The 15,033-nt window shown below is 32.1% G+C and overlaps 5 protein-coding genes across 9 annotated transcripts; 2 read left to right on the plus strand and 3 right to left on the minus strand.

Annotated features, from left to right (window-relative positions):
• Positions 1-44: 44 nt before the first annotated feature.
• On the minus strand, positions 45-1,771 carry LOC130678790 (uncharacterized). 2 transcript variants are annotated; one of them, XM_057486268.1, is made up of 5 exons: positions 1,471-1,771; positions 1,067-1,382; positions 837-998; positions 356-761; positions 45-275 (listed from the first exon to the last, which is right to left on the minus strand). In XM_057486268.1, the coding sequence occupies exons 1-5, from the start codon at positions 1,584-1,586 to the stop codon at positions 175-177; spliced, it is 1,101 nt and encodes a 366-aa protein (XP_057342251.1). In that variant the 5' UTR covers positions 1,587-1,771; the 3' UTR covers positions 45-174. The 2 variants fall into 2 exon arrangements, with proteins under 2 accessions (XP_057342251.1, XP_057342252.1); XM_057486269.1 differs by having other exon boundaries at positions 47-275; positions 1,079-1,382; positions 1,471-1,769.
• A 1,326-nt stretch (positions 1,772-3,097) lies between these two features.
• On the plus strand, positions 3,098-5,884 carry LOC130662888 (inhibitor of growth protein 5). The gene is made up of 3 exons (XM_057461838.1): positions 3,098-3,343; positions 3,427-4,055; positions 4,803-5,884. The coding sequence occupies exons 1-3, from the start codon at positions 3,307-3,309 to the stop codon at positions 4,902-4,904; spliced, it is 768 nt and encodes a 255-aa protein (XP_057317821.1). The 5' UTR covers positions 3,098-3,306; the 3' UTR covers positions 4,905-5,884.
• A 49-nt stretch (positions 5,885-5,933) lies between these two features.
• LOC130662883 (beta-1,3-galactosyltransferase 6) lies at positions 5,934-7,812 on the minus strand. The gene is made up of 2 exons (XM_057461829.1): positions 6,979-7,812; positions 5,934-6,219 (listed from the first exon to the last, which is right to left on the minus strand). Exons 1-2 carry the CDS (start codon positions 7,680-7,682, stop codon positions 5,934-5,936), a joined length of 990 nt encoding a protein of 329 aa, XP_057317812.1. The 5' UTR covers positions 7,683-7,812.
• Positions 7,813-7,834: 22 nt separating this feature from the next.
• On the plus strand, positions 7,835-10,983 carry LOC130662882 (cell division cycle 7-related protein kinase-like). 3 transcript variants are annotated; one of them, XM_057461827.1, is made up of 10 exons: positions 7,835-7,888; positions 7,993-8,078; positions 8,164-8,380; positions 8,458-8,551; positions 9,035-9,177; positions 9,252-9,375; positions 9,448-9,628; positions 9,718-9,867; positions 10,507-10,622; positions 10,712-10,983. In XM_057461827.1, exons 2-10 carry the CDS (start codon positions 8,033-8,035, stop codon positions 10,832-10,834), a joined length of 1,194 nt encoding a protein of 397 aa, XP_057317810.1. In that variant the 5' UTR covers positions 7,835-7,888; positions 7,993-8,032; the 3' UTR covers positions 10,835-10,983. The 3 variants fall into 3 exon arrangements, with proteins under 3 accessions (XP_057317810.1, XP_057317809.1, XP_057317811.1); XM_057461826.1 differs by lacking the exon at positions 7,835-7,888 and having other exon boundaries at positions 7,901-8,078; XM_057461828.1 differs by lacking the exons at positions 7,835-7,888; positions 10,712-10,983 and having other exon boundaries at positions 7,901-8,078; positions 9,718-9,870; positions 10,509-10,622.
• Positions 10,984-11,075: 92 nt separating this feature from the next.
• On the minus strand, positions 11,076-15,006 carry LOC130662875 (protein unc-45 homolog B). 2 transcript variants are annotated; one of them, XM_057461816.1, is made up of 3 exons: positions 14,731-15,006; positions 13,251-14,011; positions 11,076-13,161 (listed from the first exon to the last, which is right to left on the minus strand). In XM_057461816.1, exons 2-3 carry the CDS (start codon positions 14,001-14,003, stop codon positions 11,089-11,091), a joined length of 2,826 nt encoding a protein of 941 aa, XP_057317799.1. In that variant the 5' UTR covers positions 14,004-14,011; positions 14,731-15,006; the 3' UTR covers positions 11,076-11,088. The 2 variants fall into 2 exon arrangements, with proteins under 2 accessions (XP_057317799.1, XP_057317800.1); XM_057461817.1 differs by lacking the exon at positions 14,731-15,006 and adding an exon at positions 14,223-14,241.
• Positions 15,007-15,033: the final 27 nt, after the last annotated feature.

Genomic DNA, 15,033 nt, shown 5'->3' on the forward strand with positions numbered 1-15,033 from the left:
TTATATTTAGTTAAAATTTTATTTACGGGAGTCCGGTAGTCTAATAAATAAATTATTGTTTGAGTAATTAGCGTTTATTTAATGATAATAACGCAGTTGATTAAATATTTTTCTTAAGAGATCGAGACATAAATTTATTAATAAGTCAATAGAGAGATTGAATTAATATTCAAGTTAAGGATCTTCATCCCAAACAGTTTCTGTGAGGATTGCGATGTTATCTAGTCCTCGCATTGGCGCGTATTCCAGATTCCACATCAGATTAGTGAATACAACTGCAATTAAAATTGTTTTTCAAATAGATAATTAATTAATAAAAATTATTGTTTATAAAATTGTGGGAATTTATACTGACGCATTTCTCCTCGATGTAAGTCGGCAATAAGTTCTGGACAAGAACTATTACAGGGATTAATAGGAGTAAGTCGTAGTTGAGTAGCACCACGTAGCTGAGCTAGAGCTATCAGACCTGAATCGAGCTCAACCCTCTTGTAGCTCGGACTGTTGTAATCCGAGGACATCAGAACCCAATTGAAGTGCGCCGGGGATACGGTACTTGAGAGAAAGTAAGGACGTTGGTAGTACTTCCTGAGAGCTTTTACAGCATTTATGTCACAGTTCTGCCAGTGGACAAACCATTTAGCGACTTCCGGTGAATGGACACGACGAAGAAATGCCGCTAGATCTGATGAACCGGTTCGGAGATTTGATGTCAGTGAGCAGGGGACCGTTTCCATCAGCCGCTCGTTGCCTAAGTAGAGCTATTGATAATAAAATTATTATTTAAGAACTACAAGTTAAGTTGTTAGTAATATTAATTTTCTAATGATGATTACATGCGTGATGTTATCGAACCAGAAGTAATCGGTGTTCATAGCAGCCCAAGAGTCCATAGCGTCGGTGATGATAGCAGGAGCATCCCGGCTAAAATAATTGTCCACTAGCTGACGATAACGTACATCAGAGAGTCGATCAATCGTTTCAACAGATTCGCAAGTCTGCAATTTATCGATGATTTATTAAAACGCCCTGGATAATTATTTTTTTGCTAGATTAGTTAAATTACTCTATAGCTTACGACGCAATCAACCTCGGCGATGGGATACTCGTTGTAGAATGGATTGTTCATCATGCAATTCTCGCGGTACAGATGCTGCCAGTTCCAGAAAGGAAGAATTTTGACCGCCAGTAGACGAGACATTGCTGAGAAATGAGTCCCGACGAAGTCTAGTTGTATTGCAGCACATGCGATGGTACCAATTACCACGAGAATTACTGTTGCACGAAGAACTAACTGGAGCCAGGAACGTCGCATTGCGGCGACGAGAGGTTGGCAAATTATGTCCATCTCTTCTTCAGTGAACCCGGCTTGCTGGCAATACCTAGAGATATTTAAATGTCACAAATTGTTGAACTGTTTGATAATGATGGTGATGATCCCAGTAGGGTTTTAATATATTAATTACTTACTTGTAGAATGAATTTAACTCATCGTCAATGAGCCTCAACTTCTCTTGATGGCTCATCTCCTGAGGCTCTTTAGTGTAAGCCTTCCTCGGAGCTTTAACGCACTTGTTGCTTGTCATTTTATTCTCAACTATAAATTTACTATGCAAAGTAGTTGCCAAGAGTTTAATACAATACTCTAGGATATGTGAGTAATTTATTTTAAATCGCGACTGGATTTATTGAACTGATTGCTAATTTTGAAAGGATAGATGTGAATTCTATACACTTATATATGGATAAGTTGCACTTGTGCGCTTGCTCTGTTTTTCGCAGAGTTCCATATTGATTACGAATATTACAGGTGCAATTTCTACGTTATCATAAAACCGCATGCGTCTATTGTATTACAGTGGGCTGAGTTCAATTCTTACGATCGAACGCAAATCGAATCGTTAATGAAAAATTTCAAATAAAGGTTCAGTATTTCCGAGTGGTTTTTATTTGACAGGTATCCTGTGACCAACTTTCCCTCAAAAAATTGACAGAAGTTATAACTTTATACCTTAAAAAGGCTCCCCTTCATTCATAATCAGACATGTCACTGACAAACTTGCCCTCATCTATCACTGAGTTGTGCAAACTCGTCTAATAAATTAAAAGAAAAGTAAAATTCAAAATTCAGTTCATACGGCCCAGCCCTAAAACAAGAATTTATAAATTTGAATTTGAATTTTTGCGCGCCATTTTTAAAAAGTATGAAACTCTGTCGGTAACACGGAATTCACCGCGCTCTCTATGATCACCTTATAGAAAAATAAAATAAAACGAATATATTTATAGGCGGGAATTTTTGAATACCCTATATGTGTAGATACAAATAAATAACTAGATATAAAATAGATATATAGATATAGTAGTTATAAAATAAAAAATTTTAATAAGAATATAATTATTGTAATGGTCACTTAGAATATAAAATAAATGAATATTTAGGTAAAACCCATGAGGATTTTTGCCAGACGTTTAAATCCATATTTTTATGACTATAATCCTCTCGTTGGCAAAAACTTTCCCAAAATATTTAAAAACCAATTAAGGGATTATTTTGCTGGGACTAAGCTGCGGACAATATGGCGAGACAGGCAGTGACAGTCATTTTGAGAGGGGATGAAAGCGAGTGATGGTGGGACTCAACAGCAGCACACGAAAATACCCTCACTACTCATTTTTTACCCCCTCTCTTAGAAAAGGATCGCTGGAGAAGACGGAGGCCAAGCTGATTCAACAATTCAGATACGAGATCATTCCAAGTGTGGTAACCAACTTAAACGTTGGTAATTAAGTAACTTACGGTATTTCATAAAGTTCGTCTTTTATTTGTGTAAAGTATATAAATAAAATAATACAGTTTTACTGAAATTGATCGAGTTAATTTTATTTATATACAATTTCAACTCCGTCTAAAATATTAATACTTAATTCAAATTTAAATCGTAATATCGCGCGCTTTTAAATCCGAAGGGCGAATTAAAAAAAAAACATTCACGCTATAGTGAACCTGGCGGCTATACAACAGAAGATAATATAGAAAATATCATACAACATTCTATACATATATTCGAGATAAAAATCCGGAATTTATCTGACACATATTATACAGTGTCTTCCGCCATCGATCGTATATATTTGTTAATAATTAAAAATAATTGCATCAAGTGCTCAATGAGATATGTTAAAGTGATGATTATAAAATAACGGGTACAAATATTTATATATATTACTAACAAATCCTGTTGGTTATATATTGATTAACAATAACAAGCAATAAAAAAATATATATATAATAAAATAGTAAACATGACGACTGCATTGTACTTAGAACATTACTTGGACAGTAAGTATACGTTAAGTAAACAAACAAACATTAATATAAATAAATATTTACTTGACTAACGAGTTTTAAAAATTAATCAACAGGTTTGGAGCATTTGCCGATAGAATTACAAAGAAATTTCACGTTGATGCGCGACTTGGATGCACGAGCCCAGGGTTTGATGAAAGACATCGACAAACTTGCTGATGATTATCTGAAAAATATAAAAAAAGAATCGAATGACAAAAACAATGATCAGTTACGTCATATACAGAGTTTATTTAATAAAGCTAAAGAGTATGGTGATGATAAAGTCCAACTGGCAATACAGACTTACGAATTAGTTGATAAACATATACGTAGACTAGATTCTGATTTAGCGAGATTTGAAGCCGAGATCCAGGACAAGGCGTTGAATAACAACCGTGTTGCTGAGGAAAGTGGCGCCAGCAAGAAGGGTAGGAAGAAATTGAAAGAAAAAGAAAAACGTAAGAAGGGAACTGCTGGTGCGAGTAGCGAAGACGAGTCGAAGAGTATCAGGAAAAAACAGAAAAAAGGTGGTTCTGTTGTGTCATCGGCAACAACTGGTGCTGTTGGAAGTGGTGCTCAGACAGATGCATCACTAGGTCATCCAGCGGATGTTTTGGACATGCCTGTTGATCCTAATGAACCAACTTACTGTCTTTGTCATCAAGTATCTTATGGTGAAATGATTGGATGTGATAATCCTGATGTAAGTTATACTTTTTTAAATTATTTACTACTTTTATAAAATATCGCATTACTAATTTCAAAAGGACATATTTTTATACTCCCTGTTGGCTTTAGGAAACTCTAAAACCAAAAGGGCGTATAATTTTTTTTTCATTGCCAATCATTTTGTTGCTAAAAATTGAGACCTGAAAAGTTAGAGACCCAGTACCCGATCAGGGAACTAGCAACCGATCACTCATGTATTTGTATATCTATATTTACTAAATATATACAAATATACTGAGTAATTGGGTACTAGTTCCCTGATCAGGTACGTCTTTTACCTTACGCCTTTTTGGCTTTCAAAATTTTTTCCAATTTTCAGCTTTAGAATAAGTCTACAATCTGATTAGCAATAAAAAAAAATTATACGCCCTTTAGGTTAAAATTTAATGACTAAAACCAAAAGCACGTATAAAAATATGTCCTTGAGTAATTAGTAACGCGATATAAATTTTTATAGTGCCAGTAATTGGGCTTTTAATTGTTTTAAAAATACTGATAACTTAATTAATATAGATTTCAGAACCTACGCTTATTAATTTCTTTATCACTTAATTCCAATTATATGTTTTTACAAGTGCTGCTTCTATGCTCAATGTTATCATTATCATACTGATAATAAAGTGATTAGTCTACTAATTTGATGAACTAACGAAAAAAATAAAAAAACAAATCTCCATTATTTATTACGTGTAATTAAAATTATTTATTTGTTTCTTTGCAGTGTCCGATAGAATGGTTCCACTTCTCATGCGTTGGATTGACCACTAAGCCCAAGGGTAAGTGGTACTGTCCAAAATGTACCCAAGATCGTAAAAAAAAATAACTTGCGTGCATAAATAATTAAGAGGCAACTTATTATTGGTACGAAATTATCTTCTGTCAGCAAGATTGATAAATAAATTGGACACATTAATTTCATTATATAAAAAAATGAGAATTAATGGGTCTTAGATAGAAATAAAATGAAATTTAGTTAGTTAGTTAATTAATCAATTAATAAAAATAGGTAAATAAATGGCATCTTTTAATTAAGACTGCGTTTGCATTGCATTCAATGTGAATATATTTATGTGATTGTTTAAGAAATATATATTATTTGTCTATCAATTAATGTAATGGTATTACAAAGTATTTATTTTATATATTAATGATAGATATTCATTTAGGATGTAATGCAAAAACAGTTTTATCGGGTTTATCGCAGATTTATTTAAACGTTTTGAGAATTGGCCATATTATTATTATTATAATTATTTTTTTTTACAAATTTATTAATACTAGTTATGTAAGTCTCAGTTGATTTGTGAATTTTATACTCATCTGGCCCATTCTTGAACCTCTGTGATTTACCAATTGATTATTTATAATAAATAGGTAAATAAATTAATTAGATTGTAATTAAAAAAATGTATTTAATCTATAATTATATAGCTATAATTCTTTACAACTGTATATACATTGTGTTTATTAATTAACTAGTTTAAATACTGTTTTTATATTTTTTAAATGAACTAATTAAAATAATTAATAATTAAGATAATTATCATAATATTTCCACCAGTCTTGTAATATAATTATTTTTTTTACATTTTATTTAAATTAACAATAACAATTTTTTAATTATTTATCTTATAAGTTATAAAAAAAAATTTTAAACGAATTATTTAAATACGTAAACGTCATTGGAAATTCATATTTTCGTTATGTATTTTATTTTTAAGACAAGTAATAAAAAAATTATTTATAAATCCTATGAAGACTAGATTTTTAATCATTTATCAAGTAATTAGATCATTCGTTTGTTTGTAAAATACAATTACTTGGTGAGCCGTGAGCTTTTTCTGTTTATTTTTTATATTATTCCGGGCTTACGTACGCAGCATTGACTAGGCGGTACTGTCCAATTGTAGTGATAACTCATTCTGTTTGAAAATTCTTTGCTACATAAATTACCAGTTGCTGTATAGTAATCATGAAGTGCTTTCATGTTATCAGGCGATTGTTTATGTGTTATCAGATAGTCGTTCGAACATCCGCGAGAACGGTATTCAGTATCAAATCTTATGTCATGACGACGTTCGATGTTGGCTACTGCTGACAGCCATAGTCCTACTGATACATCTTCGGAATTAAATAATCTGTAATAATAAAAATAAAAGTAAACAGCCAGCTTATTGATTATACTAATAAATTATGTGTTTTAGTTACTAATTGTAAAATTTAATAGAAATATTTGAATTTAAAATTATCACTAAGGTTTTTAGAAGAACTGAGGACTGGGTAGTTGTGCCAAATTTTAAACTTCCCGCTGTGAAAATTGAAAATTAGAAAAAAAGGTTTAGATCCGGTTTTCGAAAGTCGAGTTTTCATTAGATCTTGATGTTTTGAGATTCTTGGAAACTATTCTGACCATTTTCAGACAGACGTCCGTGTGTGTGTGAGTTGTTTGTAAATCTTTTCTGTTCGACGATATCTTTGGAACGAACCAACCAATTTGAACTTATTTGGCGACAATCGAAAGGGCTTCCAAGACTTAGAACTCATTAGATGTTGAGTAGTTTTCGGTCGGGTAGTTAACAAGTTAACGAACAATAAAAATTTCATAATTTTTGTTGCAGAACTCATGAATCGCTTGACCGATTTATTTCTGTTTGATAAAATTTAACTATCAACAAGCTCTTTCGATTGCCGCAAATCGATTGATTTGTTCCAAAGATTGTCGGATAAAAATTACTTTTTTTCAGCGAAATGTATATTTTTTGTTCCACCCGTTTTTTGAGCTCGAAAACGGCCGGAAGTTTTGGATTTGGCTGACAGGGTCAACCATTCTTCAGATTTTTATCAACATCTACACCTATAAATACGTAAATCTAAAACTTGCTGTATTAAAAAATTACCTCAAGTTATCAGCATTAATAGCAATATATTTAACAAGATTATAAGCCAAAACATATCCACCGCCAACAGCATACGGCAAATAGTAATCACAAAGATTCCATTCAGACTCTTTCCACGTGCCATGTCTCTTAACTTGAGCTTTTCCATTAAAAAATCCCCAGTACAATTCCTTTCTGTATCCTTTAGCTTCCCAAGTGTCCAAATTAACCAGCAACTTGTGTATCAAGACGAAGGAATCATCGTCAACTTTAAGTAAATAATCGAAATCATACTCATCATTAATTCTCTTGAACGACTGCAAGACTTTCTTGGTCAAGGTTCCATACGCGTCGCGCAATTTCGGCAGCAGAAGCAAGTCTTTGAATTTGAGCTGCTCCGACTGTAGGGTCTCCTGATTTTCCAACTGAATATTTTCTGTACCAATTGCAAACAAATGTTTGACATTATCACTCTTATCAGACAGCCAACTTTTACGTATCATCACCCGTTCTTTCATATTATCCGGGGCCGTTATTATTAATATCAGTAGTCTGTACTTTTGTTTTTTTAATTGTGAATTATTGATGCTGTCTGATGATGATCGACATTGTTTTAGTAACAATGAATAAATTACCATTATTATTACTATTGTAAATGTTATTGTCACTATATTTATACGTATAGTTAATTTTTTATTTGATAATCTTGTTAAATTATACATCATTATTATTATTATTATTTTATACTCTTATTAATTATTACTCATTAATTTTTTTTAGGCAATTTATTAATTTTTCATTAATAAAAAAATATTTTATGTATTTACATTTTATTTTGTGTTGACATAACCATAGGTAGACAACTGTCAGCTGATCTATAAATATATACCATATGTGTAATTTAAATGTCATGGAAATTCGACTTAAAAATGTGAGATTACAATTAAATTGAAAAAACAATTTCTATAAATTGGCGCCCAAAAAACTTGTAGATCATTTTATTTTTTTTTTTCAAATTTAACTTATGATTTATAGATTATAATTTAATTTATTTATGTAAACATATATTTATAAAATGAATAATGTCACTGATAATTCGGAAGTTGCTAAAAATGACAAAGGTAAAATATAAATAATTTATTATATATTTATTTAATATCAGAGGTTATTTTTGTATGTTAATTTATTTATTTAATTTTACTGCAGGTAAAAAGGATGAAATAAAATTATTGATGGAAGAAATACCTCTTTTAAAAGAATTATTTGAAATACATTACAAAGTAGGTGAGGGTACATTCAGTTCTGTATATTTAGCAACAATGAAATCAAATTATGATTCGAAAAAGTTTGCAATTAAACATATAATTCCTACTTATCCACCGGCTAGAATTGAACGCGAGTTAAAGTGTTTGCAAGAAATCGGGTACGTAATTATTTGTTTATTGTAAATTATTTAATGGGTAAATAATACAGATTTGAGTATTTGTATAATTATTTCAGAGGCGCTGATAATGTCGTGGGTGTAGAATTATGTATTAGAAATGGACCGTCTGTTGCCTTTGTGATGCCTTTTATGAGACATAATAAATTTTCGGTAAGTTCTTTTATTAATTTTTATATTTTGCTCTTTTTTAAAAAGTTTGCTATCTATGAGTGTGAATGAAGAAGACATTAGACAATTTATGAATTTTAAATAAATAAATTAAGGGGGCTAAGAGGTCTGACATAAAAAAAAGAGCAAATTTTTGTGACCAGAGTACCTCCCTTAGGAAAATTCTTGAAATTTGTGACATTACTAAGCATCATTTCAAGAATATTCTGCTAAATTTTCTAAACAAAATATTGCAAAATAAGTCAGTGGTAATGGGGAGAACCGAGTCACTTAAAAAAAAGTCATGCCGTAGGCAGGATAACTCATGGCTGATTCATCTGAAATAAAAAAACTAAAAGATTTCTTTCGTACATAAGTTTATCTCGGATTTGAACGAAGGATTTTTTTTTACTTCAATAACTACTTGTTTTTTGATCAAACAAAAGCATAGATATGAATATAATTTATGATTGTTATTTTTTATAGGATTATGTAGGTGATATGAACCAAAATGAGCTCAAACATTACATGAGAGCTTTATTGATAGCGTTACGAAAAGTACATTTGTTTAATATTATTCATAGAGATGTTAAACCGAGTAATTTTTTGTACGACCGCCGTCATAAAAAGTAAATACTTTATTTTTATTGAGCTTTTTTTTTAGAGTTATGGGATTTAATTAACATACTTATATTTATTATAGATATTTATTAGTTGACTTTGGGTTGGCCCAAAATTATGTTGAAGAAACTCCGAACAATAATAATAATGGTAACTTGACTGAGCAGTTTGAAAGTTTGTCGATGAAAAGGAAACGCGGTGATGAGGTAATTTTAATTGGTAATTATTTAATATTTTAATGGCGTGTAGTAAAATTTGGGGATGAATTTTATGTATAGAATAATCAAAAATCGCAAGCGGCCTTAAAAAAGTCTACGGTAGAAAGTAAATGTTACTGTTTTGGTAAACCGAAGGTTTGCTCTGTTTGTTTAATAAAACCGTCGCAAGTTGCTTCGAGAGCTGGGACTCCCGGGTACAGACCACCAGAAGTTTTATTAAAATATTCTCATCAGACGCCAGGTTTAATATTTTTTATTTCGTTCTTTAGATGAAACTTTCTATTAAGTTTAAAAAAAATAATAAATTGAATTTATAAAATTATAAAACAGCAATAGATGTATGGGCAGCTGGTATTATAATGCTGTGCATCCTAAGTGCCACTCAACCATTTTTCCGCTGTCCGGATGATTCAACGGCATTGGCTGAAATGATAACAGTATTTGGGACCAATAAAATGCAACAGTGCGCCCGTAAATTGGGTAATTTTATTTTATTAATTTATTTTAGAGTAAGCAATCCAATTACCAGCCCCCCTGATAGTCACCTTAACCGTAAGTTAACTACAAGCTACTGCCGTATTCTAAAGGCAACTTAAAGGAAAGTGTTGGAGAGCAAGCAGTGACCTTTAAGTTGAAATTAAATTGTCTGTTAACTTGAATTCAATTTGACTACAAGTGTTATTGTCAGACAATGATGTTCAGTTGATTTAAAGTTTCACTCCAAATTGATGGCAAGTTCTTCTGTCAAATTACATTCAGATGACGGCAGTAGATTTGCATCAACTTGCACGCAAGTATTATCCAGTCGAGGCTTACCAGAAACTTGTTCAGTCAGCCGTAGATGCTTCACTGCAGAACTTGCTAAGCAATGATATTTAGTGTGGCTATCAGGGCCTCAAAAAAATTATTTTTATCCAATTACATGCCACAAAAACGTATTAATTTTTCTACTGATCCTTCAATTATATTTTAAAATAATTTTAATAATTAAATATATAAAAGCACTGGATACTTGTAGGGGCTGGCAATTGGTATTTTACTCCAGCAATTATTTAAAATTTGACATTTAAAATTTGATTTCATTTATTTATTTAATTTTCTGTAAATTATTAAACGCAGGTAAAAAATTAATTTGTAGTGAAACTATATCAGGAATCGATTTAGTAACACTTTGTCAAAAATTGCGTCAGAGAAGTTTTAATTCTCAGCAAAATAACACTTGTCATAATCGCAAGGTATTTTATTTATTTTTTTTATTTTATATTTTATTTCTTTATCAATTATAATTATTTTTATTTTTTATAATTATTTTATTATTTCAAAGAATACATTAGCCGAAAATTATCCACCAGAAGCATATGATTTATTGTCACGTTTATTGGATGTAGATTATAAAACCCGAATTACAGCGAACGATGCGCTCGAACATCCGTTTTTGAAAGTATGACATATATTAAAATACTAAATATAAAACTGTAAATAGATTTATTTTTATTATTTTATTTTACTTGTAAAAGTTATACAAATTATATATATTTTGTGTACAATATATTTAAATATGATATAGTATAAATAAATACATTAATTTTTCAACAATTAACGAGTCGTCTTTATAAAATAATTAGTACATAAACTATTTTAAAAAATGCTATCATCTAGCGTTTAAAAATAAGTACTGATAAATTAAATACATTAGTAAAACTATTCAACAGATTCCAAATTATTATCTGATCCACTGGGCTGTTCTTCAGCTTCCGGTTTCTTCTCAATAAGTTTCCACTTGGCAGCAGCTTCCAATGCCGATGCAGCCGCATCCTTTATTTTCTTGTTCTTAACATCCTCGCTCTTGATAAGCGCCATCAGTATCTCCATAACATCTGTTTCAATAAGCTTGGTCGCTGTTTCTTTCGTACTGTTTATCATATTAGCGACAATAACGACCCCGCGATGTTGTACATCAGGATTAGGATTAGCCAGTAAGAAATGAATAGACTCAAGCCAATTGTCGCTGTCAAATATTTTCTCGCAAGCTTTGTGGCTGACCGAAGTGAGCATTGCAAGCGCTCCAGAAGCAGCGAGACTCGTGTCCTGGTCTTCGTCACTTGATAAAATAACTAAATACTTGACACGGTCATTCTCGCCTTCAAATAATTTTATAGTGTCTTCGCACATCATGAGATTGTTCACAACCTGGGTGGCAGCGCGTTGTAGCATCAAATGATCTTCGTACATGTAAAATTCTATTTTAGGAAACGCTCCTTCCTTCAGCATGTGCTTTCTAATGGCGTCGTTAACTCCAGCAATATTACAAAGTGCCATTAGTGCTTCAAAGTTCTCCAAAGCTGAGCATTCTTGATTCAATAGACTCAATAACGGTCTGATGACTTCCATTATTCGCTGACCAGGGAATGCAACTTCTGGATTTATCGTGATACCAATTCTAGCTAAGGCTTGTGCTGCTTGTTTCTTTCCTTTGGCAGTTCCATTTATAGCTAGAGGTAGCAAAGCTTTGGCACCGCCTTGCTGTACTACTATACCACGTACCTCTTGCTGCCCACATATTGCATTAAAAACACGTGCTATTAATTCTTTACTATTGTCACTGTCAGTTTTAGCGAGTGCGACCAATGCAGTTGTGATTCCTTCTTTGGCCAGAGTAACGAGCCTCTTGTTAACGAAATCCGGATCATCGAGCTCGTGTTCCTCGGGCACGTGCTGCTTTGCGAACTTAGCCAACTCCAGCATCTCGGGTATTATTTCTTGCTTATCATAAGCGTTGCACAAATTAACTAAAGTAGTAACGCATCCATAGATAACAGACTTGTCACCAGACTTGGCAAGTTCAATCATCGCATGAATGGCTCCTTTATCTTCTATTAATTTTTCTTTAACTTCCGCGTCAAATGTCAAGTAAGAAAGACCTTCGACGGCCCACTTCCTCATATCTTTGTCTTTCTTGGGGTTTATCAAAAACCTACGGCAAGCCTCTGCTAATTTTTTAGTTGCCCCATCGGCAAAGGGTTTTACTGAGGCATCTGTTCCACTTGAGCTTCCTAATTTACACAAACCAACAAGAGCTCGTACACGAATAGCGTCGTCTTTAGATTGGTACAGTTTCTTCAGGATATTAACGCCTTGATTTATGATAGTCGTTGCTTTGTCTTTTTTCGAAGCTGCCGCCACGATGCACTCGCAAGCGACTTTCTGCTGCAAAATGTCATCTGTACTGGCCATCACGAGTATCATCTGCAAGATACCGTCTCTCGCGACGATCGAATTGCCCACATCAAGTGGACCAAGAAGCAGAGTCGTTATCGCTACGGTAACACGTACTTTTGACTCGACCTCCGGGTCCAGCAGTTTATCTTTTATAAATTCATCAATTGCTGCACAGAACTTTTCCTTCGCCGCATCGTAGTACATGTTCTCGTAAATTTTCGCCAGACAAACACTCACGACCGTCCGTGTTGACGCTGTTATGTTCATAGCAGACTCGTATTTATATTCTTCCAGTTCACTCGCTACTTCCATCAATCTCTGGAGACCTCTGATGTCTACCAACCTCTCGGCCCAATCCAGTGCCGAGTAATGTACGTTCCGCATTATCAACTCAATAAGTGCATCTCTTGCCAGCCCCGTTATCGTGCGATTTGTCGTCGAGTAAACTAAACATGACAGCAGTGTGTCTATTTCATTTTTATATTTTTCACACAATTCTTTTTGCGGTTTAGAGTCTGGTTTGTTTTCCAGTCCGCTGTAGCTGTTTAAAACGATCTGAAAAAATAATTAAATTTTAATATTTCAGACATTAATTAACTCAGGGTAATTTTATTAAACTCATTACAATTAAATAAATACGTTACCTGCATACAATATTGTGCAGCATTGACTCTCTCTTCATTATTACTATTAATCATTTCTAGAAACCAGGGTATGCCGATTTCACGTATGATTACTTCAGTACGTTCGACATTATTTTTGCATAACTCGGCAATAATTCTTATGGATGCAGTGATAATTTCATCATTATTTTTTTCAATTTTCAATAGTTTTAAAATCTTAGTAATAATGCCCTCTTTGAACATCGCTTCTGCACCAGCACGTTCACGAGACAATACCAGCAAATTATTCATAGCAGCAGCACGTTTTTCTTTATCGCTTTCCAAATTGAATGCCATCTCGAACATCTGTGATACTTTTGCGGAGGTACGTGAATTCTGACGCAGCCGTTCCTCTACTATTTCGAACAAACGTGCTAAGATTGGCTGAATCGCTTTGTTCGAAGGATCGGAATTCACGACGAAACGTGCATCGCGGTAGGCCTCTTCATATTTTTCTAACGCCTCGTAAGCTTGGCACCGTCTAAACAAAGCTTTTGGGTCATTTGGTGTTATCTTCAAAGCTTCATTGCAGTCTTTTATCACGTTATCATAATCTTTTTGTTTCAAATAAACGGCAGCACGGTTTTTACATAAAACAGCCTTCTCATTAGTATCATCTTTGGTTATTTTAAGTGCACTTGTATAGCAAGACAATGCTTCATCCCAATTACCCTTTTGAAAGGCTTCATTTCCTTTTTCTTTTAATTCCAATGGTGATAATGTTGATTTCGTCATTTTTAATTCTGAAAAATATTTAAATAGATAATCAATAAACTAATATTATATTCAATTATTGTAACTTAATTAAACTAGCAACCAACGTCCTCAGGTGACTGCCCGAGTTTCAGTAATAAAATAAATCAATGTTTTAAATTTAATTAAACAAAATAAATATTATTTTTTTAATTTAAAAAAAATGGCTGACGTTCCACTTTTAAATAATTTTTTACTCACTTATGTCCAACTTTTTTTAGTTATTCTAATTGGGATGACACCGAAAATAGCAGACGTCAGAAAATTATTTTTTTCACAAAAAAACTAAATATTGTTTTTGAAATACGCGCATAAATTTTAAAGATTTTGGTATAAATTAAAAAAATGTTTTTTTTATTAATATTTGCTTTGTTTACTGACAAATAAAAAAATTTATCAGATGTCTGCTGCTTTCGCTGTCATCAAATTATTACAATTAAATTAAATTAATTGAATTAAATTGAATATCAATAAATTATGACACTGAGAGTAGCAGAGAATTAAAAAATTTATTTATTTTAAATAAACAACTAAAATATTTATAAAAAAAACAGAAAAATTTCAAATCAAAAACTAAAAACTACCCGTATATATTAGAAAAATTATATTTTACTTACAAGTAACTAATTTATAAAAAATTTAAAAAATGACGTCTGCTACTTTCACTGTCATAATAAATTATCAAAAGTTTAATAGAATAAATAAATACCTTTTATAATAAATGTTTTTTAAATATTATTGTTGATTGTTAAAAGTTGTATGTCATGTAGCAAAACAGTAACTGAATAGCTCACGAGCATGCATTACTTTTAAATACCTAAAGAATAATCTAGACGACACTAGAATCAGCTTGGATGGTTTATTTTAATACACATTAATATATATCTCCAAAACCCAATTCTAAATAAAGAATTGTATACTTCTAAACCCAAGTTGCATGATGATGTTGATTCTCTGCTACGTCCATTAGATTATTTTTAGGTTGTGTATTTTATTTCAATGATTCTATTAA

The sequence above is a fragment of the Microplitis mediator genome, chromosome 2 (assembly GCF_029852145.1).
Source record: "Microplitis mediator isolate UGA2020A chromosome 2, iyMicMedi2.1, whole genome shotgun sequence".
Taxonomy (NCBI): domain Eukaryota; kingdom Metazoa; phylum Arthropoda; class Insecta; order Hymenoptera; family Braconidae; genus Microplitis; species Microplitis mediator.

Excerpts from the sequence above, each read along its gene's own strand:
- LOC130678790 (XM_057486268.1), bottom strand. The coding sequence starts at position 1,586 with ATGACAAGCAACAAGTGCGTTAAAGCTCCGAGGAAGGCTTACACTAAA. Across the intron at positions 999-1,066 it reads ATTGCGTCGTAAGCTATAGA|ACTTGCGAATCTGTTGAAAC; the intron begins GTAATTTAACTA and ends GATAAATTGCAG. Across the intron at positions 762-836 it reads GGTTCGATAACATCACGCAT|CTCTACTTAGGCAACGAGCG; the intron begins GTAATCATCATT and ends TATTATCAATAG.
- LOC130662888 (XM_057461838.1), top strand. The coding sequence starts at position 3,307 with ATGACGACTGCATTGTACTTAGAACATTACTTGGACA. Across the intron at positions 3,344-3,426 it reads CTTAGAACATTACTTGGACA|GTTTGGAGCATTTGCCGATA; the intron begins GTAAGTATACGT and ends ATTAATCAACAG. Across the intron at positions 4,056-4,802 it reads TTGGATGTGATAATCCTGAT|TGTCCGATAGAATGGTTCCA; the intron begins GTAAGTTATACT and ends GTTTCTTTGCAG.
- LOC130662883 (XM_057461829.1), bottom strand. The coding sequence starts at position 7,682 with ATGATGTATAATTTAACAAGATTATCAAATAAAAAATTAACTATACGT. Across the intron at positions 6,220-6,978 it reads ATTAATGCTGATAACTTGAG|ATTATTTAATTCCGAAGATG; the intron begins GTAATTTTTTAA and ends TTATTATTACAG.
- LOC130662882 (XM_057461827.1), top strand. The coding sequence starts at position 8,033 with ATGAATAATGTCACTGATAATTCGGAAGTTGCTAAAAATGACAAAG. Across the intron at positions 8,079-8,163 it reads AGTTGCTAAAAATGACAAAG|GTAAAAAGGATGAAATAAAA; the intron begins GTAAAATATAAA and ends ATTTTACTGCAG. Across the intron at positions 9,376-9,447 it reads AAAGGAAACGCGGTGATGAG|AATAATCAAAAATCGCAAGC; the intron begins GTAATTTTAATT and ends TTTTATGTATAG.
- LOC130662875 (XM_057461816.1), bottom strand. The coding sequence starts at position 14,003 with ATGACGAAATCAACATTATCACCATTGGAATTAAAAGAAAAAGGAAAT. Across the intron at positions 13,162-13,250 it reads CTGCACAATATTGTATGCAG|ATCGTTTTAAACAGCTACAG; the intron begins GTAACGTATTTA and ends TTATTTTTTCAG.